Source organism: Carcharhinus amblyrhynchos, chromosome 8 (assembly GCF_965287045.1).
Source record: "Carcharhinus amblyrhynchos chromosome 8, sCarAmb.v2.hapA, whole genome shotgun sequence".
Lineage (NCBI taxonomy): Eukaryota > Metazoa > Chordata > Chondrichthyes > Carcharhiniformes > Carcharhinidae > Carcharhinus > Carcharhinus amblyrhynchos.
The window spans coordinates 71,956,216-71,982,704 of record NC_137331.1 but is presented as its reverse complement, the minus strand read 5'-3'; the positions used below and the strand labels follow the sequence as shown (position 1 = coordinate 71,982,704).

Genomic DNA, 26,489 nt, shown 5'->3' with positions numbered 1-26,489 from the left:
CAACAGTTGAAACAGAGACAGGCAGCCTCAATATACTATAATGATCAATCTTCATCATGTACATAGATTGGTCACTCACCCATTGTCCTATCTCTGTTAAAACTGGAAGTGGGTGGTTTCAAGGCAGATTCAATTCTTGTTCCTGATCTTCAGCATTTTGACCTCGGGCTCAACCCTTGCTCACCTCTTTGTGGGTAATTATGATTCAGCCCTCAATGTTACAGTGCTATGTCTGTAAAGAATCTTATACATGATTTGCATGCTGTCAGAATAGAGAGAGAAATCAAGTTGATTTGATGAAGGGGTAATCCAAACTGCTTCATGTAGAGGAGCAGATGTGTTAATGGATCATTCTAATCTTTTCCATTTGCTGCACAAATTGTAATAACAATAGAAACTATAAGCAGGAGTAGGCCATTCAGCCCTGAGACTGCTCTGCCACTCGTCTTGATCATGGCTGATCATCAAATTCAATATCCTGATTCCCCCCTTCCTCCCATATTTAGCCCCAACAGCTATATCTAATTTATTCTTGAAATCAGACAATGTTTTGGCCTCAACTACATTCGGTGGTAGCGAATTCCACACATTCACCACCCTCTGAGTGAAGAAATTTCTCCTCAGTTCTAAAAGTTTTACCCCTTATCCTCAAACTATGACCCCTGTTCTGGAATGACCCTCCATATTGAATGTTTTCACTATGCTAAAAATGTGGATATTTGTTTACAATATATGAATTTATTTAACTCCTCTTATACAAAAACCAATCTGTGGTCCATTGACTATTACTGGCAATAGTCATTGAGTTGCTGAAACTGTGATAATGACTCACTGGGAGACTGATCAAAGGGATTCATATAAAATGCATGATTCCCCATTGACTGATCATGATGTATTTAACTTTATATACTCAAAATTTTATGGTTGCGACTACGTACTTAATAAAAAAAAGTGTTGATATATAACCTTTTGATTTGCATGTTATGAAATGAATCTGCTATCTATGACAAAAATATTTAACTCTTTTCACTTGCATGTTGAATTTTTCAAAAAAATGCAAATTCTGTGTGAGAGATTCAAATGCAATGGAATTCCTAATCCCGGTTTCATTTTCTGCGAGATCTCCATTTGCCCAATGGGAGTTGTAATTCTGCACTTGTTCCAGATTTTCCTCTTTGAGTTGGGAATTGCAGGCCTAGCCAAATACCAATGTCTGCCAGTGCCTGCCCATGCTGACTTTATCCTGAGGTGGTATGAACAGACTGGGGTGACGCCGTTGGTTCTGGAAGCAGGCCCAAGGTGGGAACTGAGTGTATGGTGTCGAAATTTGCTGATGACACCAAGATTGGTGGAACAGCAAATTGCGCGGAGGGTGTGGAGAGTCTGCAGAAGGATCTAGATAGGCTGGGTGAATGGGCCAGTAACTGGCAAATGGAATTTAATGTTGGCAAATGTGAGGTTGTCCACTTTGGTAGGAATAATGGTAGGAAGGACTATTACTTACGTGGTGAAAAACTGCAGCAGGCGACGGTGCAGAGGGACCTCGGGGTCCTTGTGCATGAGTCGCAAAAACCCAGCCTGCAGGTGCAGCAGGTGGTCAGGAAGGCAAATGGGATGCTGGCCTTCATAGCGAGGGGAATTGAATATAAAAGTAGGGAGGTCTTGCTGCAGCTGTATAGGGCACTGGTGAGGCCGCAGCTGGAGTACTATGTGCAGTGGTCACCGCACTTACGCAAGGATATTTTGGCCTTGGAGTGAGTGCAGAGGAGGTTTACTAGGCTGATACCGGAGTTGAGAGGGTTGAACTATGAGGAGAGGCTGAATAAACTAGGCTTGTACTCATTAGAGTTTAGAAGAATGAGGGGAGATCTCATTGAGACGTATAAGATGATGAATGGGATGGAGAGGATAGAGGTGGAGAGACTCTTCCTGCTCAGAAAGGACAGTAGGACTAGAGGGCACAGCCTCAAGATAAAGGGGGGTGCTGTGTAGAACGGAGTTGAGGAGGAACTTCTTCACTCAAAGGGTGGTGAATCTCTGGAATTCTATGCCCGTTGAAGTGGTGGAGGCTACCTCGCTAAATATATTTAAGATGCGGGTTGATAGGTTTTTGATAGGCAAGGGGATTAAGGGTTATGGGGAGAGGGTGGGAATGTGGAACTGAGCCACGACAGATCAGCCATGATCTTATTGAATGGTGGGGCAGGCTCGAGGGGCTAGATGGCCTACTCCTGCTCCTATTTCTTATGTTCTAACAGGATCAGAAGGGAACCAAAGTGGGCAGGATAGAAGACCCACCCCCTTTCACTGGAACAGCAACCCAATTTTGACTTGAATATTATGAGACATTGTCCTTCGCTCATTTGTTCTGTTGGGGAGAGAAGGTTAGCAGGTTGCTGCTTACTTTAATCCCGGAACCTGTTGCCAAGCATCCATATTGCTGTTGTCTGAACTAATTTAGTTAAATTATCTGTTAAAGGCAAGTGACATTTTATACTCTGTATCCAAACCATCTGAAAATAAATACATCTGACCTTGTTGAATGTTTTTAAATTTTAGTTCTTTGTCATGAGAGTATTTTAGCTGCCCTCTAGAAAACAATCCAATCTTCTGTTTTGAAGGGGACATATTTCACCAAACCATTGTTTGTTCGTATTTTTATAAACAATTCTATATCATACAGACTGAGTTTCTGTGGCAGGTGTATTATTTCCATCTTGATGGAATTATTGCTTTGTACAAATTGTATTGAAAATCATGGCATAAATCTATTTGCATGTCAGCTAGAAGGCAGTTATTAAATAAATTAATGAAAGGACTTATTTGGATTCTGGAGAACTATAATTATACAACAGCACAGTTTCACCATAGTATCTCCCTCAATATTATTTTTGGCAAGCACTTGTTCTAAACCAAATTAGTTTAACCCCATAAAGATGGCTACTGCTCCTGTGCTGTGTAAGGGAAAGATGTTGGAAGTGAGAAATTCAAGTGAGGGGTCAGAAAACAGAACAGTCAAAATTAGATTTCTGTTTTGTAATAAACAAGCATCTTTCCAATATTCCACTGTTATTTCTTCATATTGTTAGCTGTTTTCTTGAATTGCTCATGTTTTTAAAAATAGTGTTTGTGAATACAAAATAAGGGTTTAATACTTAATTGCAGAGTTTATTACAGCGCTCAGACCTGGAGTTATTACAGCGCTCAGTCCCAATGTTATTAGAATGTTCAGTCTCGCAGCGTCATTACAGAACTCTGTCTCACAGTCGTTACAATGTTCAGTCACCTGAGTCGTTACAGCATTCGTCATCGAGTAATTACAGCACTCGGTCAAAGTGTCATTACAATGCTCAGTCACAGAGTTGTTGCGGCACTGCCACAGAGTCATTACAGCATTCAAGGAGGCTATTCAGCCCATCAAATCTGTGGTGACCTTTTTGCTTATATTTTGCCTTTTCCTTCCATTAGGTGATGTAGATCATTGTAGAATTCAGTATCTCAAAAATATAACATGTTTTGATCACTCTAGTAGCACAATCACTGGTTTGTGCTTAAAAAAAATGAAATGTATTCTTTTTGAGCTGCTTTGTTGATATTATGATATATATGATATCTGACTTTTAATGTTTGCACCCTTTCTCAAAGTAGCGTTTAATATAATTCAATGTGTGATTTTTGTTCTTGCTTTTACACTTTAAGAGCGCAAATTAAATTTAGTATGCCTACCAGGTTGCTACAGATCTTGAATTAGGTGCATTTTTTGCATTTAGCAAAATCTCAGAAGCATGGATATATATTAGTGTTTGATGCATAAAAACAATATGCTAACTTAAGCTTTGTAAATTCAACAACTACAATAGGTTGCATACTTAATTTAAGTCTCATTGCTTAAGTATTAACAAATGGAAATATCAAGTCACATGTCTAACAATGCAATTTATGCAGATATTTGATACTGATTTTGTATTTTGTTGAGCTTTTCTGATATCTCAACATTATATGAACAAACAGACCGCCTCATTTTGGATCCTTGGGTCTCGCAAAGTTTTACAACAATCGTGGAAAAATTAAGGATTGCTTTAATGAATTCATTTTTCTGAAAAGGAAGTTCCACATCCCACATAGTCCAACCTGTGAAAGAGACTGTTTTCTATTTTCTAAATCGTTTATCCTTTATCCTTGCTTTAATTTATTCAGGTTACTAGATGGGGTGAATGATGAACATGCTATTATTCAGCAGTACGTAAATGAGCTTATGAACAAGTCATGGTCAGTAATGGAGACTAAGCTTTTATTGATTAGAAGCTGATACTGAGCCAACAGCTTTATAGAATGTATTTAGTCCATTTAGATTGCATTAGTACTGGGTCTGTGATGAGTTTAACAATTAATATGTGAGTATCCTTTTGTTGACATGAGATAACAAAGATTTCTAATTACTTTTATGGAATCTAACAAATGTGGAAAAGGAACGCCTCATCAAAAACTCTTACATGGGTTTGTAGTACTGTTCAAGAATTGACATTGCTAAGTCATTCCAGCACTTGTTTTGCTGTCCCCAAGAGCGCTTGGTGCTTCAAATGGGCAGTGATAATTCTTAGCTTTGTTGCTTATCTCAGTGATAAGTCTGTTAACGTTGATGTTTAAGAGATTCAACGTTCGTTTACACAACTTTTGTACAATTTTGTTACCTCAAAAAGGAAACTTTCAGTATTAATTGGTAGTATGTGTACTAGTGTTTAAACCTACAGACTCTCCTGCTTGCTTATTAGTGTAGTAAACACTCTTTCCACACTTCTAAATGAATAAGATGATATTCTCTCTGTAGGAATGATAGTATGCATTCTTGTTAATGTTGGTTGGTAAATGAAATGTTGACAGCGAGGGAATTGAGAAAAAGCTCTAAATAATTATCTGATTAAATGCTTTGCGAATTAGTCTGTCTGCCTTTGTAAGTAGATTATAAAGATCGATCACGTGGTTGAAGCAAGATTGAATCCCTACAAAAGATTACTTGTCTGAACAAGTGATGAAGAATGTTTCCTGGGGCTAGTTAGAGATGGAATCACAAATAATGGAACCCAGTGATTACTTCTGATCTTCAACTGTTTCTGTAGGTTTCGAATATGCATAAATGTGTAGTTTTGATTTTTTTTAAATGACAGTTACTTGCTTGGCATGTGGAAATGAATGTTGATTATTTATAGTTGATACAGGGATAATTAATGATAACTCATGCCAGGGAAATTAATAAAAGACAAATTACACCTTTAAGAGATGAAAGAAGTAAAGTTCCTTGATGTGAAGGATGAATTTTGGACTCAGCCACATGGTGGAGTCAAGATTATGGATAAAATCCAAATTGAACAGACTTCCACTCTATTTCCACTCCATCCTAAATTTCAGATGGGTGGATAGGAAAAGAATAATTTTATCCAGTCCATGCTATCTAAGCTTAGAGCTTGAAAGTGCATCCAGACGTGTTTTTAAGCTACTTCACAAATTCTGCCCATTGAGCTGTCCAATAGACCCACAGAACTAGTAGCTTTTTAATTGATAGTTTAGGAAAATGAAGAACATTGCAAAATTTCATGGCCCTTTGCTGGATCACAGTGTCCATGGTAGGGGTGAAAGGTGCAACACCCTTTCCTTGGAGTGGGGCTATGCTGCACCTCTGATAAAATCTAATTTTGAAACAATTAACATTGTACAGGTTAGTAAGTTATATCATTCAGAAGAAGACCTGATGTGTCCAGAGTATCGAGCGTTGGCAGATTTCAGTTTTTTGTTCCAATCTCCATTCTGTACTGTTACTCGGAAAAAAAATTTAATTAAAAGGAGACAATTATGCTATGCTGGCTTGAACTTGATAAGTGATATCATTATAGTTATTTACAGAATGAACAAGAAGTTCTCAGAGGATTAAGTTATTACATGAGCTTTTTAGCACCATTTAACATATTTGTGGCAATTTCCTCTGCTATTTTAATATATCTACGGAAGTATATTTTAAATGGGTCAACCTAGCACAGATAGGATCACATTCATCAGTGTACCAAAAATAATAAAATAAAGAAAATTAAACCTCCTAATGTAGTCATGATTTATGGCTTGTGATGACCAGTCAGCAAACAACTCAACCTCAGTCACAATGATTATTTTTTGTTGATGAAAGCCATTAATAGTTTAACAGTAATGGCTAAAGTGGAAAAAACAAATGGGGCCAGACTACTTGTATGGCAGGGTTTCCTGTCACTCAAGTGCTTATGGACTGGAGATAAGACTTCCATCTCTCACTTGGGCACAAAATTGTGGACAGGTCAGGGGCAGGTAGGAGGATTGTTGGGAGGCTCCTGAGGAATTTTACAGCCCCCACCCCTTGCCAGTGAAGGACTGTAAGTCTCCACCCATGTGAAAACAGTAATGAAAGATGGTACGGACTGAACGGTGGATTGTTCAAATTTTTAAAAATTTGTTTATTTCATATATTTTACATATTTCCAGCCCTTTTTATGGGATGAGGATTTTGGTGCCTATTTTTGATACATTTGGTTTTTCTCATTTTGATATTTCATGGTAGGAATAACAGTGGAGTCTATCGTTGTTCTCTGCCATAGGGAATAATTAAAATAGCAACTTCCAGCATCCACACATCTGCAGTTAAATGCAGATATCTGGGAATTGCTCCTTCACAAACTTTGTTACACCGGCACCTTTCTTTGAGACTCTTCTGTCTTATTCATGCAAGTTGTAGTGCTTGCATACTAGGGGGATAATTCTCTGGATCCGCACATCCAGGCACAAATCACAGTATGGCTGGAGAATCATGCACAAGAGCCAAACCTCTTTTTGAGATTCTCCTCACCTCCAACTAATGATGTAATCTGGTCCACGCCCTTGCTGGAGGTATGTGGAAGCTGCGAGAGGTGGTTGTAATCTGGCAACATTGATAAGTGTGCAAGGGTGAAGTGGACTCTCTGAATATTGTCCTTCAGTCCTGATTGTTGATGGATGAGTGATAGAGGTGTAGTTCATTGGAGCTGTGTTAGAGGTCATTTGAAGATGTATTCACTGACCTTTGTTATCTGTGCAGGGTCTCTGCAGAGTATGCAACCACTGCGTTTTGTGCTGGGCTGCAAAGTACAATCATGTTGATGACTGGGCAACACCAAGTTTGCGTGCTGCGTGTCTCAGTGAGACCAGGCATGATCTGTGTGCTCAATATCAGACCTAATTGGATTATTTCCGAAATGTGTTTGACCAAGGATTCTTTAATCTGGTTGGTTGAGAAAGCCCATTGTTGTTTGCCCTACTCTCATAGGTTTCAGATCTTCTGTGGAGAGAGCTGTGTTGAAATGCATCTTTAATTATCAAACTTTGCAATGTGAAAGCCCATAAAAGTCTGTGCAGTAGTTCACCACCACGTTCTTGGGCAATTAGGAATGAGCAATAACGTTGACCTAGCCAGTGGCACCCACATCTCTTGAACAAATAAATAAAAACAGTGACATCATTTGTTTGCACTGGCCACAAAATTTGAACTATAATAAAATGTAATTTAATTTAAAAGTGTAGTGAGGAATGCTTGCATCGATATTATATTCAGATGTTTGTAACTGGCAGTTAAATAAAGACATTCAACAAAGGATATCTGCTGTTCATTCACTATAGGAAGTTACCTGTGGAGAAGGAATAGGATACTCGGCACTGTACAGTGAAAACAGAATGCACACCAACAATCAGGGGATATGTTTTAATTCCTACTTGCCCGCCTGAAATTGGTATTCATGTTTCAAACTAATACAAACTCTATTTCACTGTTTGCTGAAAATTATACAGAAGGCGGCTGGGACTAGTTTCAAACATGAAATATAATTCAGGAACTTCCACAGAGCTGTTCCTGTTCTAACACTGTAACCTTGCTGCACGTGCAGCAGAAAAATTGGCATGTAAATGGGCGTGCAGTAAAGTTACAGTGTTGGGGTAGCAATAACTTTGAGTAAGTGCCCAGCCTAAGCTACTGCTTAATCAGAGAATTCTGAAATTCAAGTCCAGCAGACAGATGGGGATTTTCCTTTTCAGTAGAAGTTGTCTCTGCAGCACATTAGCCTCACTTTGAGAAACGCATATGGAATTTCTTGTGAGAAAGTTTCATTTCTAACTAATCCTAGCTATTATTAGTCATGCTCTTAAAAGATCCCACTTAAGCAGTTACTGTTTTGATTAGACTGATTCTGATTTTTCTTGCGTGCTGTATTTTTTAAAAATTTTTCTATAATTTTATTCATATGTATGTGCTCTCTGTTTTTTAGTACGTGATTACACTGCAAATGCTGTTCACAATCTTGCTTTAATGGGTTTCCCCAGTATTATTGCGTTTTTTTGTTCAGTCTTCTTATCTCATTAAATAGCTTTCCTGTTGAGATCAATGAAGTAGAGCAGAACAAACAACTGGCTAGGGCTGCTCCAGCTTTGCTAAAGGGCAAAGGGTGAGTATTGAGGAAAATGTGCAGTAACCGGCATGAGCTACTAACACTACAAAAATAATCGATTTGTTATATATCATGTTAACAGAAATACTTACAGATATCTCAGGCTTCTAGCAGCAATAAGTAGATGTACATTGATTCCACAAGGCCAGAGCGCATTGCAAGCCATTGTTTGTCTGGGTTTCCTCAATGATATTGGTGGCAAATACTGTGCAGGTATCAGCCCAGGGTGCTTGCCTGGCCCTAGGAATTGATGTAAAACTGCATAATGCCACCAGCATTCTCCCCCAAATATCTCAGAAATGCAAGCAGTAGAAGTATACTGCTTCACATCTGTAGGATTAATTCTGCTTTGTAAATGTAGTATTTAGAAGTAATGCATGCACTCTGAACTTCATTGATTAGACAATCCTATTCATAAACTATGCATTGAAGCCAGGATTTTATGGGACCTCAGGAAGTGTGCTGGGAGGTGGTAGGTGAAATGTAAAATTGGGAAGGAAGGCTGAGGACTGTGCCCATCACTTTCTAACCACCGCTGGCATTTTATTACCAGCAAGGAAGATGGTGGACCCAACCTTGGACCAATTGAGGCCTTCAAGTGGTCAACTCAGGGTAAGGGCCATTTTCTGCCACTGCTAAAAGAATGCCAGACTGGGCACCCTCTCGCTCACTAGGGACTCCCTGGAGGCAAGGGCTGCTCCTGTAGCAAGATCTCCACCTTCATGAATGACCTCACAGACAGTCCACCTCCAGCATCACTCTCGATGATACTGGTGAGACTGAAGGGATGCAGGCCCTCCAATCTTTGGGGTGGAACCTCATCCCTTAAAGGGATGCAAGTCCCAATGCCAGGCAGTTAATTGCCTGACAAACATTAAATACAGTTGGAACGTCCATGACCTGTTGAGATGTGATTAGCCCTAATTTTCTGGTCAAGGAAGAGAGTAACCATCATTCTATAAAGTCCTGGCCTCAATCTCTTTAGTCCCAGCCCATGCTTCAATCAAGGAATTAGGTCACATCCTAGTGGAAAAGCATAGTAAATTATAGATTGAATGCTTTGAAGCAGAAGAGATGATAATGTGTATGTGCCTGTGCAGATGTATTGTTCCTTTTGCTTCCTTTTTTAATTTCTCATTTTTTACAATGTTTTCTTTTTTATTCTTTGCTTTGTTGTTTTTGTTCACATTTCCATTATTCTAGGTTGCAGTACAGCCTTGATATTGCTGATAGACTGGGTGATGAACATATTCTCATTGGGCTATATATCAACCTCCTCCTGAACAATCCCTCACGGTTAGTCGAGGTTTCTTTTACCAAATGTGGAAGTTTGGAGAAATGTCCTTTGGTAATCTTTCAGTTTCATTGACCTAAAAATGAGCAGAACTTAGATTACATGGTGAACATGGTCATTTCTTGAATATCCATATGACCTTACGCCCACACTATTTATGAAGGCTTTTAGACTCCAGAGTCTCAGATGTTTATTGGTAAGAGAAAATGCAAATTTAAAGTATGTGGAGTGTTCTGTGTGCAGACCACTACAAGAAAATCTATTGTTATCAGTAAGTTTACCTGGTAAAGTATTAGCGTCAATCTCTGCTAAATATCATGGTAGCTTTCCTGATTTCTGATCATTGGATTTCTCAGTTTGCCATTGCAATTCATTCTCTTTCAACTACTGAGAAAAAAGATCATAATGTTTGATAAGATAATTGGGAAGGGGTTTGTAAATGAAGACTACAAACAGATATATAGAAAATGGTGTTAGAATAGCTCCAGTTGAAGACCTGGCTTTTTTGGCATGGTAAGAAGTCTCACAACACCAGGTTAAAGTCCAACAGGTTTATTTGGTAGCAAACGCCACTAGCTTTTGGGGCTCTGCCCCTTTGTCAGTTGAGCCACTCACCTGACGAAGGGGCAGAGCCTCGAAAGCTAGTGGTGTTTGCTACCAAATAAACCTGTTGGACTTTAACCTGGTGTTGTGAGACTTCTTACTGTATTTACCCCAGTCCAATGTCGGTATCTCCACATCTTTATTAGCATGCTCAGTGCCTGTTCCATTCAAGACAATCCAGTTTGGCAAGGAGTTCCTGAAACAACAGCTTAATTAATATATGTAAAGTGCCTAACACCTGGTTGCTGTGAGAAGGTCCAATTTCTAATATGTTTGGCAAAGTTGTCAGCCGATCAAAATTACCAACGATGTTTTCAGGATTCTGCAGTCTGAATATGAGTACGTATTTGCTGAACTCCGATTACTAATTGCCTTTTTTTTTATTTTGTTAGCATTGGTATGTTTTTAATGTCCTCAGTTGTGATTTGTTACTGTGGAATGAGTGACATTTGAACTAATTAGGTCCAAATATGATGGTACAAGCTTAACTTGTTAAATACTGCTGGAGCTCTCATGACACCAGTCAGAAGGCAACTTTTTCTTGTGTGTTTTCATCCTATTACTTTGCTCTGTTTATCTTCTGTTTTGTTCTCTGTCTTATCATCTGTCTCACTTCCCTACTCTGCTTTTCCTTCATTCTCTTGCATTTTTGTTCGTCTTGTACTTCTGCTCTTTCATTTTTCTTGCTATTCCATCTCCTTGTCTTTCTCGTCTCTTGCCTTCTCTCTGTAAACGTCTTTTTCTTCTCTTATCTTCTGTGTTGGTGTGTAACTGATGCAGACAGGGATCCAGGTGGTGGGACGCAGGATATCATACAGAGAGATCTGGCCAGAACCAGGGTCATGGGCTGTGATGTATGGCAGATCAAGGATTAAGAGAGGAGGAATTCAGCTGAGGCTACAGAAAAGCAATACAAAGAGGTGCTTAGTCATTGATGTAGGAGGGGATTTCAACTAAAGCCACAGTCTATTATAACAAAGGTACAGTTAATTAAGTGGTGCTGTAGAGAATTGTGCCACAGCAGTATCTGCTCCCAAAAGACTAAAAGATAAGTAATGTAGAAAGCATATTTTACAGCTTTAAACTACTGAAAACCGTGGCACAGAAGTAATGGTTCGGAAGCCTGAAAACTTTAAATATTGAGCCCGTGAAATTGCAAACAGACTTAAGTGTAATTTTCAGCTGGAGCAAGTTTAGAGAGTTAGGAAAATTGAACTCGGCTGTAGGCACAGTTTAGCCACCACTGGAAAAAGAATCTAACATTCCGTCTTTGTTTTGATATGATAGTTTAAAATGTACAGAAATTTAGGTGAGCAGAGAGATAGAGAATAGGAGCTTCTCCATCGTAGAAGCTGAGAAGTATAAAACTGAACTATCACACTGCCAACATTGGGGGAAGGTGCAAAGGAAGTCGAGAGAGAAAAAGAGAAGGCAAAAAGTTGCAAGAGAGGGCGATGGGATAAGATGAATGGAAAAGGGGCGGGGCAAAAGGGAAGAGATAGGAGAGAGAAGGAGTTTGTAGAAGTGTGCACTTAAGTGTGCAGGGAAGAATGTCCTGCAATTTAATTTCAGCAGGTTTAGGGGAAGAGTAATCCTTCCTACCTCACCTTTCTCACCATCACCTTGAGGGCAGTTCAAGGTGTGCCATAATTGCTGGGCTTTCCATGCTGTGAATAAATAAATAAACAGAAGTAATGAGCTTTGTTTGTCATGTGGATTAAATTTCCCTTCCTCTGGGCCCTGTTCTGGTTACAAATTCCCCCCACCTGACAGGAGTGCTTCCATTAATAAAACACATTTTAAAAAATTTACAGGTGAGGAACCCCTTCCTTCATTTGCACCAGTCTGACACATTCAGTGGCTGATAAACTGATGATTTATGTGTATAAAAAGTTAGCAATACGGGCTTCCTAATGAGTGTTTAGATGATTTTTAGATCATCAAGATTTGTAAGGGGTGAAGTATGAACCAGGCATCCAGTACCTTTCCTGTAAATGTTAGTCATGCTCTCATCTCCTATGGATGGCACCAATGACTGCCAGCGTTTCCATTTCAAACACGTGGGATAAAATTTTACCCCAGCTAGCATGAAAATGGGAAAGTTTCTGATCCGTTTTTTTGGATGAGTTTTCAAACCCAATCTTATGCACTTAGTCACTGAAAAATGGTCTAGACCATTTGTAACTGCTGCAGGCAGTTTCCACGCATGTGCAGACCTCTGATTCTGCAACTGCAGGGGTCTAACAGACAGGGAAAGAAAGCTATCAGGGCCCTGCTATTGCAGGCAACCTCAATCAAATGCTTCGTTACCCCTGCAATTACAGGAGCCCATGGCCAATCACAAGCCCGACAATGCATGGGCATCTAGCCCCGCTGCACACACACCCCTCCGCCCCCCACGCCATCCAGACTGATCGGGCTCCCCCTTCCCGATCCAATGGCAAGTGTGGAGTGGTAATGGCCTACTTCGTCCCACATCCCCTGATCCAATCCTGTTGCAGAGTGTGCAGCGGATACCCCCTCCCCTGGATCTGATCCCATTGCAGAGTGCGCAGTGTGTCCCCCTTCACCAAAAGAGAAAACACTGGAAAATCTCAGCAGGTCTGTCAGCATCTGTAAGTCCAGATAACCCTTATCTGAACTCAAAATGTCAGTTCTTTTCTCCCCTTACAGATGCTACCAGACCTGCTGAGATTTTCCAGTGTTTTCTCCTTTGGTTTCAGATTCCAGCATCGGCAGTAATTTGCTTTAATCCAGTGTCCCCTTCATTTCCTACCCCCACTCCCCAGCCCCACTTCATGCCATAGCATCACCCCTTCGGTCTTGTCCCAATAGTCAACACCCACAGAGGTTCCACCCCAGGCACTGCGCAACAGTATGCCAACTAGGCATTGCCAAAGTGCCAGACTGGCACTGTCAGGCTGGCCCTGCCCAAGAGGCAGCGCCCATGCCCTTAGCCTCCCCAGGAGGCCTCACTGGCCTCTGGTTCCATCCATTCATGGGGAACAGGTGTTTCCCTCGCTGGAGAGAACTGGCGAGACCATAAAGGCAAGCGATAGAGCACTGGGCTCACTAAACATGTGGAAACTCAAATTTAAATATATTTAAATAAATTATTCAGCCTCGCGCCCATTTCCAGCGAGAGGCTAACCTCGCTAGATTTCCAGCTCTCATTAAATCATGAGAGCTGAGAAATCGGGCCTGATCCTGATTTCTTGGCAATCGCGTAATTTTACAGCTCTGGTAAAATTCCGCCTTGATAGAATTCTTTGAAAATTTCATAGTACCACTTTCCATTCACCTAGATTTGGGGACTGAATGAGTTTTGGCTCAAGAGCCAACAGACACTATGGGCTAAATCGGGTGCTATAAAGCCCGTGGTTTAGACGCTTGAGGCCTCCATTGCAAAAATGACATCTACGATATATGTGCACACTTAAAATGGGAAGTGTGCCCGATGCCATCTTAATTTAGGAATTTTTGCATGCATAACTAATGATCACCAGGAGCATTTAGACCAGGCAGATATAATGTCAATTAATGTATAGGACTGGTTTGATGCCAGTACCACCACTTTTGAATGCCACACTCCAGACTATACCCTTTCTTAACCTCACACAATTGAACATGACATTAAAAAACCTGACAGACTCTCCACCAGCATGATAGAAAATGATCATGAACTACTTACAGGTTAGTGCTGCATTATTTCTCCTGACTGTTGGTGTACTTCTGTATAGAATTCCTACAGTCCAGAAGGAGGCTATTCGGCCCATCAAGTCTGTACCGACCATAATCTCACACATGGCCTATTCCCGTAAACCCAAACATTCACCTGCTAATCCCCTGACATTAGGGTCAATTTAGCATGGCCAATCAACCTACCCGCACATCTTTGGACTTTAGAATGTATTTTTAGAGCTTTTATATACTTGACCAAAGTTTCATTGGTCTATAGAGAGTGTTTTGATTGATGCTAAAATACATTTTTATTGACTGAAACATGGTGCTCATGGATATAGATGATCTGGTAAGCCTTCCTCTTGGAATTGAAAACAAGCTACTATAAGAATGAAGAGGCTTTTAGTGGGAGATCATAGCCACAGAAGCTCTTTAGGGAGCAATTGTCTTCGCTCAATTTCAGTGACAATCAATTCTTGAGATGTCTTCACTTTACTAAAGAAGTTGTGGCTGAGATCTGTGCATTGCTCCAGCTGCAACTGCAGTCTCAAAAAGAGTGAGGACCAACTTGTCTGTAACTGAAAAGTGACGATGGCTGTTAACCTTTATGCATCTGATTCCTTCCAAGGTACTGCTAGAGATGAAAGCAACATCTCACAGTTTGCAATACAGTTCTGCATTGGAGAGCCCTTTGAGATTCTCCATACCAAGAGACGCTGTAAAATTGGGCTCCTTAGCACTTGAAGTTTTGATGCTATGGATGCCATTTTGGTACCAAAAAGCATCTATACAGTATGACCACATTTCCAGCATAACCACATCAAATATCAGCCTGGCGAATGTGGGCTTGGAACTCTTCTCAGATATTCCCAGGGATCTTCAAACAATGCTTTGTGGCCTGGGCCACTCTGAGGTATCCTGCGCTAGTCAACTGAATGAACATCAAGGTTCATGATCATGCTGCATGACCTAGCTAGAATGAGGGAAGAATCTTTGCCACCATCCCTCGCTCGAGAAGCTGTGGAGGAGGAAGAAATGCATAGGAATGGAGGAACAGGAAAAATGAGGGAAGCTGTAATCAGACATTCCCTTTTTGCCTGAGCATATTTTTCATGGGAGTATCAGTAATCTTGACTAAATCACCATTCCTATTCATCCCATGCGGTGCACTTCTTACCTTTCCTTCAACACTAATCATCATATTGTCCTCCTTCTGACAAAAAAACCACCATAAAATGTGCATTTCAATCTAAATTTATATGTTTGATCATTATATTCTACAAACAAAACTTAACTAATCACCCTTGTGCATTTTCATAGTATCAGTCTTCCATGAGCCTTCCCTAATGCCTCTATGATGTGCCACCATAGTTTCTGCAGCGTTGATAATGAAAGGTTGCTGACTTGTATTGAGCAGACTGCAGATAGCTTTGGATAGTTACCATGAGCTGCTGTGGGCCTAGAGGGTCTGGATTTAGTCTACATCACCTACAGTGGTCTGGGTTGGCTGGCTGTCAGGGAACAACAACAACACTGGTGGAGTTACCGTGGTGGCAGTATAAATGTTGTTATTCTGAGGGAGAGAGAGCAGCCTGCTCCATGGAGTTACTGCCACTTAACCTGGACGACACCTCAGCTGTTGATCTGTGGACAATAGTTTGATGAACTGCTGTAATGCTTTCAGTCCCTTTGACTAGTTGTATCCAAAGGACAGCAGCCTGAATTTCCACTGAAGCACGCAGGAAGCTGCCACGCAATCTTTGATATCAGTCATCAAATGCTGTTGATTCAACAGGATCGCTGATGGAGGAGATCAGCCATCCCATACTGGAAAGGATATACTCCAAGATTTGTGAAAAGCTTTGCTGGTCTTCCCCATGTTTGTGGACGTAGTGCACAAGTTTTCAAGTATATCAAGCATTTAATTGAATGTTTTATGTAGCTTAGTTCATCAGAGTCATCATCCAAGTCCTCTACAGCAGATCTAGTGTGCACGGCAGGCTGTCCCTGTACTATCCTTTCACCTTCATGGGTATCACCTTGCCAGGTATCTTACCATGTTCTGATTCATGTCTTTCTTGTGTCTGAGCTACTGGTTCTGAGCATAAGGTCAAGTGACACTGTTCATTACCTTTCTCTTCTTCCACTGGCTTGGCAGGTTCCAGGACTTTGGTATCTGAAATTAAAAAGATAGGATAAGGTTGTGGTGAGGGGAAAGAGAGTGAGAGGCGTTTCTTTACACCACTTGAAGCTTCTAAGTCAGAAGAGATTGCTAACGTGGAGGAATTGGGTTATTACATATGCTGATGCTGCACTTCCAAAGGCTTTAGCATTGTCCCATCTGATGACGTTCTTGTCCATGGGGTTAGAATATGCAGGCATGTTTTATCTCCTTCTGTTCTCCCCAGCTGTCTGGTGTAATTCAGCAGCTTCTCCTGCAAGGAACAGAAGCGTGTTTGTGAATGTCCTGCAATTTTGGCAAAACATAGCTGTCATGGTGTGGGCCATCAGCTTTAAATCAGCGCCAGGTTTAAAAGGAGGCCTGGTGTGGACAGTGGGCAGCGTCTGAGCGGGCAGCGGAGTGAGTGGGAAGCAGAGTGAGCTATTAGGGCTTGATATCAAAAAGGGCTTGAAGGAAAAAAGGACAGGTGAGTTCGTTTGAAAAACAAGGAACAAAAAATTTTTTTTCACAACTACTACAGTGAATAATGGAGGGGCATGTGATGTGTGGTTTCTGTATGATGTGGGAACTGGTGGACCCCAGGGTCCATCCCAGTGACCGTGTCTGTAGTAAGTGCAGGTTGCTGGAGGAGCTCCAGCTCAGGGTAAATGAGCTGGCCTCTGAGCTACAGACGCTGAGGCTCATCAGGGGGAGAGAGGGTGCCATTGTCAATGGGGTGCAAGTGACATCCACCCCCCCTAGACTGGCTAACTCTAAGGGTCAGGGACAAGAGGGGGCTGCTGGGAGGAGGAAGGGGGGTGAGGAGCGGAGGAAGGAGGGTGGGGAGCGGAGGCCTCAGCCTCTTAATCTGCATAACAGGTTTGAGGTTCTTGCTTCCAGGCTGGACGAGAACGAGGCAGGTGAGGTTGGTGAGCAAACTGCAGGATGCAGCAGGACATAGGCAAAGAGAGGGGGAAAAGGAACGTAGTAGTGATTGGGGATAGTGGGGTGAAGGGTATTGACACTGTCCTTTGTCACAATGACAAAGTGCACAGAAGGGTGTGTTGTCTGCCTGGTGCTCGGGTCCGGGATGTCGCAGCTGGGCTGCAGAGGAACCTGGAATGGGAGGGTGAGAATCCGGTCGTTGTGGTACATGTGGGTGCCGGCGACGTAAGCAAAATGCGGACTGAGGATCTGGGGAGGGAGTATGAAAAGCTGGGAATGGAATTAAAAAGTCGAACCAACGAGGTGGTCATCTCTGGGCTACTGCCTGAACCAAGTGCAGACGGGTGTAGGGTCGACATGATTAAGGAAGTGAGTGGGTGGCTCAGGGATTGGTGTGGGAGGAATGGGTTTGAATTTATGGGGCATTGGCACCAGTATTGGGGTAGGTGGGACCTGTTCGGGCGGGATGGGGTTGGTCTGAACCGTGCTGGGACCAGAGTGCTGGCGAATCGAGTAAACAGGACTGTAGACAGGGCTTTAAACTAATTGGGGGGTGGGGGGTGGGGGGGGGGGGGGGGGGGTGCGAGGGTAGGTGATGTTACGAGGTCTAAAGTTAAGGAGAGGGTACAAGTAAGGGAAGAGGCCGAGGATGTCCCAATAATAGAGGGAGTAGGGGGCGTGAGTATGGTTGGTGGCGTTACGGCAAATAGGGTCCAGGTGAAGGCTGGGATGAAAGCGCTTTATCTGAATGCACGAAGCATTCGGAATAAAGTGGATGACCTGGTGGCGCAGATCGACACAAATGGATACGATCTGGTGGCCATTACAGAGACGTGGCTGCAGGGTGACAGGGACTGGGAGCTGAATGTACAGGGCTATCAAGTGTTTAGGAAGGATAGGCAGGAGGGAAAAGGGGGGTGCGTAGCTCTGCTGATTAAGGATAGCATCACGGTGGTAGCAAGGGATGATATTGGAGCCAAGGAGCAGAGGGTGGAATCGTTGTGGGTGGAGATTAGGAACAGCAAAGGGAGGAAGACGCTGGTGGGTGTCGTCTATAGGCCCCCGAATAATGATCTGGAGGTGGGGCAGGCTGTTAACGCGCAAATAAGTGCGGCATGCAGGAATGGGATGGCCGTAATTATGGGGGATTTCAATCTGCATATTGATTGGTCGACCCATGTTGGACGCGGGGGGCTCGAGGAAGAGTTCTTGGAATGCTGCCGGGATAGTTTCCTCGAACGGCGTGTGTTGGAGCCGACGAGGGAGCGAGCTATCTTGGATCTGGTGCTATGTAATGAGGCGGGTAGAATTAGGGACCTTGTGGTGAAGGATCCTCTTGGGGAGAGTGATCATTGTATGGTGGAGTTTCTGGTGCAGATGGAGGAGGAGAAAGTGGGTTCCCGGACACGCGTCCTCTGTTTGAATAGAGGGGAGTACGGTAGGATGAGAGAAGAATTGGTGAATGTGGACTGGGGGAGCGCGTTGGAGGGAGGGTCTGTTGAGGAGCAGTGGAGGATCTTTATGGAGATCTTTCTTGGTGCTCAGCGGAAATTTATTCCGATGGTCAAAAAGGATAGTAGGAAGAGAGGTAATAAGCCGTGGATAACGAAGGAGGTGAAGGAAAGTGTTAAATTAAAAGCGGAGGGATTTAGAGTAGCTAAGAGTAGTGGGCGAGAAGAGGATTGGGAGAGGTTTAAATGTCAACAAAGATTGACAAAGAAGTTGATAAAGAAGGGTAGGAGAAACTATGAAGCTGGGCTAGCGCTTAATATAAAAAAGGATAGCAAGAGTTTTTATAAATATATAAAAAGGAAGAGGCTGGCTAGGGTGAATGTTGGTCCTTTAGAGGATGAGAAAGGGGACCTAGTGGTAGGGGATGAGGATATGGCTAAGGTATTGAATAACTTTTTTGTTTCTGTCTTCACGGAGGAGGACGTGAATAATTTGCCGGGTGTTAGCGATGGAAAGGTGGTAGGACTGGAGGGTCTTAATGACATTACTGTTACTAGAGAGGCGGTGCTCGACAGACTGGAGGGGCTGATTGTGGACAAGTCCCCAGGACCGGATGGAATGCATCCGAGGGTTCTGAAAGAAATGGCGTTGGTGATAGTGGATGCCTTGGTGGTTATTTTCCAGACGTCGCTGGATTCCGGGGAAGTGCCAGATGATTGGAAAACTGCTAATGTTACGCCGTTGTTTAAGAAGGGTGCCAGGCAAAAGGCGGGGAATTATAGGCCGGTTAGTTTAACGTCTGTGGTAGGTAAAATGTTAGAATCTGTCATTAAGGAGGAAATTGCGAGGCATCTTGAAGGGAATTGCTTGATAGAGCAGACGCAGCACGGTTTCATTAAAGGGAAGTCGTGTCTGACAAATTTACTGGAGTTCTATGAGGATGTGTCTAGGGCGGTGGATAGAGGAGAGCCGGTGGATGTGGTCTTTCTGGATTTTCAGAAGGCGTTTGACAAAGTACCTCACAAGAGGTTATTGCAGAAGGTCGAGGGACGTGGAGTTGGGGGTAGGGTGTTAGCGTGGATAGAGGATTGGTTGTCAAATAGGAGGCAGAGAGTGGGGGTCAACGGGTGCTATTCGGATTGGCGGATGGTGACTAGTGGAGTGCCCCAGGGGTCGGTGCTGGGGCCTCAGCTTTTTACCATTTATATAGATGATCTGGAGGAGGGAACCGAGTGTATGGTGTCAAAATTTGCTGATGACACCAAGATTGGGGGAACGGCAAATTGTGCGGAGGGTGTGGAGAGTCTGCAGAAGGATCTAGATAGGCTGGGCGAATGGGCCAGGAAATGGCAAATGGCATTTAATGTTGGCAAGTGTGAGGTGGTCCACTTTGGTAGGAAGAATGGTAGGAAGGACTATTACTTACGGGACGAAAAACTGCAGCAGGCGACGGTGCAGAGGGACCTCGGGGTCCTTGTGCATGAGTCGCAAAAACCCAGCTTGCAGGTGCAGCATGTGGTCAGGAAGGCGAATGGGATGCGGGCCTTCATAGCGAGGGGGATTGAATATAAAAGTAGGGAGGTCTTGCTGCAGCTGTATAGGGCATTGGTGAGGCCGCAGCTGGAGTACTGTGTGCAGTTTTGGGCGCCGCACCTACACAAAGATATTTTGGCCTTGGAGGGAGTGCAGAGGAGGTTTACTAGGCTGATACCGGAGTTGAGGGGGCTGAGCTATGAGGAGAGGCTGAATAAACTAGGCTTGTACTCGTTAGAGTTTAGAAGAATGAGAGGAGATCTCATTGAGACGTATAAGATGATGAATGGGATGGATAGGATAGAGGTGGAGAGACTCTTCCCGCTCAAAAAAGACAGTAGGACTAGGGGGCACAGCCTCAAGATAAAAGGGGGGCGGTTTAGAACGGAGTTGAGGAGGAACTTCTTCACTCAAAGGGTGGTGGATCTCTGGAATTCTCTGCCCGTTGAAGTGGTGGAGGCTGCTTCGCTAAACATTTTTAAGACGCGGGTTGATGGCTTTTTGATAAGAGAGGGGATTAAGGGTTATGGGGAGAGGGCGGGAAAGCGGAACTGAGCAGTGACAGATCAGCCATGATCTTATTGAATGGCGGGGCAGGCTCGAAGGGCTAGATGGCCTACTCCTGCTCCTATTTCTTATGTATGGTTAAGTAGCTGCCAGTGTGCAAGCTGTGAGTTCTGGTTGCAAGTGTATGAGGATGAGGTTGAAGATATGAACGGTAGGATTGACAGCTGATAAATACAATCAGTAAGTGGATTATGGGGATGTAACGACTTGAGCAGTAAGTGAGACCAGTGGTGCATTTGAGAGGATATGCTATTTGATGATGAACTCACTCACATTAGCAACTCGCATGGCTATTAAACATCTTCCTGCACTGTATAAAGCTTCTAGGAACAATGCTTTTGGCATTGACTTTGAAACTGCTTCCTCCCACTGAACCCTGAGTAATCATGGAATCCTACAATGCAGAAAAAGGCCAAATGGCCCATCAAGTCTGCACGACTACAATCTCACCCAGGCCCTTTCCCCATAACCCCATAACCTGAGCTAGTCTGCCTGACACTAAGGGGCAATTTAACATAGCCAGTCCACTTAACCCACACATCTTTGGACAGTGGGAAAAAAACAGGAACACCCAGAAGAAATCCACACAGACATGGGGAAGAATGTGCAAACTCCACACACACAGTGACCAAGAATCGAACCCTGGTCCTTGGCGCTGTGTGGCAGCAGTGCTAACCACTGTGCCACCGTGTGCCCATTCTTGAGATGGCTACACTTTACTAAAGAAGTTTTGGCTGAGATCTGCCAATTGCTGTAGCCACAACTGCAACCTCAGAAAGAGTAAGGACCAACTTAAAGTTTATTTATTAGTCACAAGTAAGGCTGACATTAACACTGCAATGAAGTTACTGTGTAATTCCCCTAGTCGCCACAGTCTGGCACCTGTTCGGGTCAATGCACCTAACCAGCACGTCTTTCAGAATGTGGGAGGAAACCGGAGCACCTGGAGGAAACAAATGCAGACACAGGGAGGACGTGCAAATTCCACATAGACAGTGACCCAAGCCAGGAATTGAACCTGGGTCCCTGGCCACTGTGTGATTGTGCTGCTCTGGGAGAAAGTGTCTGGCGGACATCCAATTTCCTTGCAAATCTCTCCAATGTCCTAAACATTTAGTGCACATTTTCTTGCTTGGTCATTCAGTCTTTATTCTTTCACAGGACAGGTTCTCTTCTATCACATCCTGCAGCTCCCAAGCACCTCCACTTTAAGAGATGCAGGCTGCCTTGAAATAATTCTAGTTACATAATTGTGCCGTAAGGACTCCTGCTGATATGCACAACAAAGACAGCCACGTTCAGCCACTTCATAAAGCAGCATAAATTTATTGCGCTGCTTACAGTACAGTGAAGAGGCATGGATAAATCTCATACTGTGTGCCAGTCCTAACAAACTTTGCCCCATAATCTTTCAAAAATGCTAACATTGCATCCTTTATAAAACATCCGCCTTTGGCACCTCCTTTTTGAACAATATTGCCTCATTCGGTGAAGCAACGCTGAAAACAATTTTGTTTGTGGAGTTTTCACATTCTCCCCATGTCCGCATCAGTTTCCTCTGGATGCTCTGGTTTCCTCCCACAATGGATTGGCCATGTTAAATTGCCCCTTAGTGTCCCAAGATGTGTAGGGATTAGCAGGGTAAATGGGTGGGGTTACGGGGTAGGTCTGGGGGTGGACCTGGTCTTTCTGGTAGGATGGTCTTTCGGAGGATCAGTGCAGACTTGATGGGCTGAATGTTCTCCTTCTGTACTGTGGTGGTTCTATGATTCCTTTGATAATACAGTAAGTGCACAATTCGTTTTACTCAGAAAATAACAGCCTTCACAATGATACATTGTTACAAAATAACATGTCCTTCAAGTGACTGAACAACTTGAATATCTTTTGAGAGAAAAAAATACAAGTGAAATAAACAGAGGAACAATGAGTGAAATTCCAGAAGCAAAGAGAAAAAGCAACATACATTTATATTTTAAGCACCATTACTGATTTCTATTCGTACATAATAGAGGCCAGGGTCATTCACTTTGGATTTTCATATTTGTATAAGGAAATGTGACCCTGCATTCTGATGACAACAAATATTGATTCTGGCTAAGATCAAGCATCAGATCAAGCCCAAGATGATGTGCAATGCCTTTTCTTGTCAGCTTGGATCTTGTGTGTCTTTCTTGTGTGTGCCATGAATTGGATTAAATTTGAATTCAGTTTTTGAAGCAAGTAAGAAGTTGAATTTGGGTCTGTGCCGTCCATTATGCATATTGGCTTTGTAACTTCAAGAATACAGTAAAATAAAAAAAATTAAACTTCAAATTAAAATCTGAGAACTTTGAGAAACAGGGAAGTTCTTTGGTGGTCATATCTTCAATCAGACAAGATCAGAAGATCATTGTGAGAGATTCCTCTCCACATTGCAGCACAGTGAGATATACAAGAGTGAGAACACATCCAAAAGTGCAGTTATTGAAGAAATCTCTATTCTTCACAGGTCAACCATCCAGCCCCCATCCCCAATTATAGTTTCACTATTTTCCTCAATTTCTTCACTCTCCCCAGATCAGTTTGATGTAAATATTGCAAATGAACTTGGTAGTTACTGTTCTTCAAAATCTAATGAGAATTTTATCATTTTAATTATTCTTTAAAACATATGCTGTGGTCATATTTTGCATTACCTTCTTGGTGACTGAATTGTGAGCCTGGTAATGCCAATAAAATGCAAAACAAAATCAAGGCTCATTATGTCACTTAATTAACAGGTTTATTCCAATAAACAGCTTTGTGCTGTGTCAGTAAAAGTAGTGTACAGAAACTTAGTTGACTACAATTGTTATGACAACAATATTAGATTGTGTATTTAAAATTTATAATCATAAACATTTCTTTGTAGACCAGCTAGTTCTGATGGACTTTCCTTTACTGATAGTAAGTTGCATTCTTTTGATCTTGATATTTTCAATAATGGTGATTTTTCAGCTATATTTGAGTAATACTAAGGTCACGTTGAAAACTCAAACTGAAATATGATGTTGGTAATTAGATTGACTAAGAAAATTCTTGATATATTCCTACTATAAAGCATCAGAGATCTGCTGATTTCAGCAGTTCCATTTTTGGAAATATATGATTTATGTAGAGTTTAGATGAACAGCCGAAACAATCCATTAAAGTAAATATTAATCCATTTGTTCATGAAATTGTAACGCAAAGGCATTCCCACAACAGAAGTGTACTGGCAATTTTCTTGACAGTTTACCTGTTTGGTGTAAGGGTGATGGAATCTTGGGTTTAAAGCATTATTGATATTTTTACTCAATGTGTTTTGCTACTTCCTGTAGAATAATGAGTCATATTATATTTGGAAGTTTATAGTTTGTAAGTACATATTTAAACCATATAACCACAGATGCTTTTGTTATCACTGGTGAAAATGTGGATATGTAATAGATTTAGATGGTCCCACACCTCTGGATGATAACGGTCGCTCGACCATGAGTACAAAATACACTAGATTTAGAATAAGTTTAAAAACTGCTGAATTCTATTTGTATTCAAAAATTGTGCATTGAGTTCAAAAAGTTGGATTTTATTATTGCATACAAAACAGAGCAGCATGAAATACGTGCAAAGGAAATGACTACAATTTGCAACAGATTGCTTTAGCTGCTGTTTAGAGTTTCATAGCAGCTATGTGGGAGACATGGAATATTCAAGCTCAAATTGTAGCACACCAACAGAGGAACAAGTGAAGGCAAGTAAACTTTTAAAATACAATGCCTTTAAGGTTTAGTTAGATACTGATTGATGCTGAAGTGACTTCCTTGAATGAAGAAGGGGAATAGTTTGCACTTGTAGCACTGAATTTTACCAGTCTTCGAGGAATGGGCTGGGAGTTGGAGTGCCTGTGAGAAGCGAGGGGGAGCATGTTGCCTTCCCACCTCCATGGTATTTTGCCAGTGGTTGGGAAGATGTAATGCTCCAACTTTACCACCCAAGAAGCCAATTGAGCCAATTAAAGGCCTGTTGCTGCCATTTTCCCAGTGATGGTTGGGCCCTCTGCTGTGTGAACTCTGGTTGATTGCTTCCCTATAGATTGGGGAGAGGGAATCCCACCTAATCAGTATTCTGTAACCCACAGAGGTTGCCTCCCCCCCCCCCCCCCCCCATGCCCCCACCAATATCTACCTCTGTTGTGACAGCCATTCCTGCCCTCACCAACCCACTCCATCCCCTTGCTAGGTCCATCTGACTGGTGATGGCAACCCCAGAACTGTCTTAACTTGTTGGAAGGGTCGCCTGTTCCCATGGTGTGCTTTCAGTTGGGTGCTGTTCTGGGCGAATGGTTTAAGAAAATGGTTTGTATTTGAGAAGTCAGTGCCACACAGCCAGCTGAGCTTTACTGCCGTGGCTATACAGTCTGTAGATAAAGCTGTTAAGGGTCAGAGCTGCTCAAGGGAGCTAAGCAACCTTTCACCTTCCAAGCTGTAAGCCACCTGGAGTAGATTTCATAGGTGCACCATGATTTGTATACGAACACAGGAGAGAGACCCTAATGATGTGCAACAGGATGATTCTTAATTCTGCACATTGATTGTAATCCAACCATGAACTAAGTTCTTGTACTAAAAGCTTTTTTCCTGGATTTGGAGTTGGTGTTAATCTTTATAGTCAAACGAGACCTGAGGCCTCCCAGTTTGGGGGCAAATGAGCTTGCATGAACTTCCATCCTTGTGAGTTAGGCAAAGGTAGCCCTTGCAATGTTCTTTGTCTGAGTTATATAGGTCAACACAGTAAGAAGTCTGACAACACCAGGTTTAAGTCCAACAAATTTATTTGATTTCTATCAAATAAATCGGTTGGACTTAAACCTGGTGTTGTCAGACTTGTTGCTGTGTTTAACCCAGTCCAATGCCAGCATCTCCACATCATCACTTATATAGGTTACACACTGAAGCCGACACCTCATAGAATCACAATATCTATCAGCACAGAAATAAGTCAAATTTTCTGTGCTGACCTTTTCAGAGTGCTATCCAATTAGTCCCACTCATCTGTTCTTTACCCACAGACCTGCAAATTGTTTCAATTCAAGTGTTTTTCAAATTCCCTTTTGACAGTTACTATTGAATCTGTTCCTAGCACCATTTCAGGCCGTGAATTCCAAATCATCATTGCTGCATTAAAAATCTCATCTCCCCTCTGTCTGTTTTGTGAATTATCTTAAATGTGTGTCCTTTGGTTACCGACCTTGCCACCAGTGGGACATTTTCTACTCATTTACTCTTTTAAGACTCCTCATAATTTTAAGTACATCTATTAAATTTCTCTTCATCTTCTCTGCTCCAAGGAGTACAATTCCAAAGGTCTTTCAGATCACAATTTTCAGCCATATTAATATAAACTAATGTAAGATTTCACAAAAGGCCATTCTTGTTGAACTTTTGAGGTCTTATAATTATTATTGGAAAACTGTTAGGAATGCAATTGTAGGAGTAAATATAACCAAGGTCTGAAATCTACAACAGTTCTGAGAAAATTTATCAGCAGAGCGATGCATGTTGAACTAGAAGGTGTGAGCAGTGTACAACAAACCTTGATTTTGCAGTAAGTGCTTTGCTTAAACTATACAACGGGAGCAAATAACAAATCATTTGGTACAGTGTTATTTTGTCACAACTATTACTACTATCTTTACACAGATTATAATAAATGTAAAGAAACAATATTTAAATTGCATGTGTAAGTGGGTATTCCCAGT

The 26,489-nt window shown here is 42.1% G+C and overlaps 1 protein-coding gene across 11 annotated transcripts in view; it reads left to right on the top strand.

The window, feature by feature from the left end:
• dtna (dystrobrevin, alpha) overlaps positions 1–26,489 on the top strand; it is a 195,408-nt gene that overhangs the window by 130,479 nt on the left and 38,440 nt on the right. For 4 of the 11 annotated variants that reach the window (XM_080194252.1, XM_080194251.1, XM_080194250.1 and 1 more), the window contains exons 11-13: positions 4,198–4,269; positions 8,412–8,489; positions 9,696–9,788. The exons of 4 other annotated variants lie outside the window; for them this stretch is intronic. In XM_080194252.1, the coding sequence (XP_080050378.1) occupies positions 4,198–4,269; positions 8,412–8,489; positions 9,696–9,788 (243 nt within the window). Of the gene's footprint in view, positions 1–4,197; positions 4,270–4,959; positions 4,976–8,411; positions 8,490–9,695; positions 9,789–26,489 lie in introns of those variants that run through there. 3 more of the 11 variants (XM_080194253.1, XM_080194259.1, XM_080194257.1) reach the window with 2 other exon arrangements.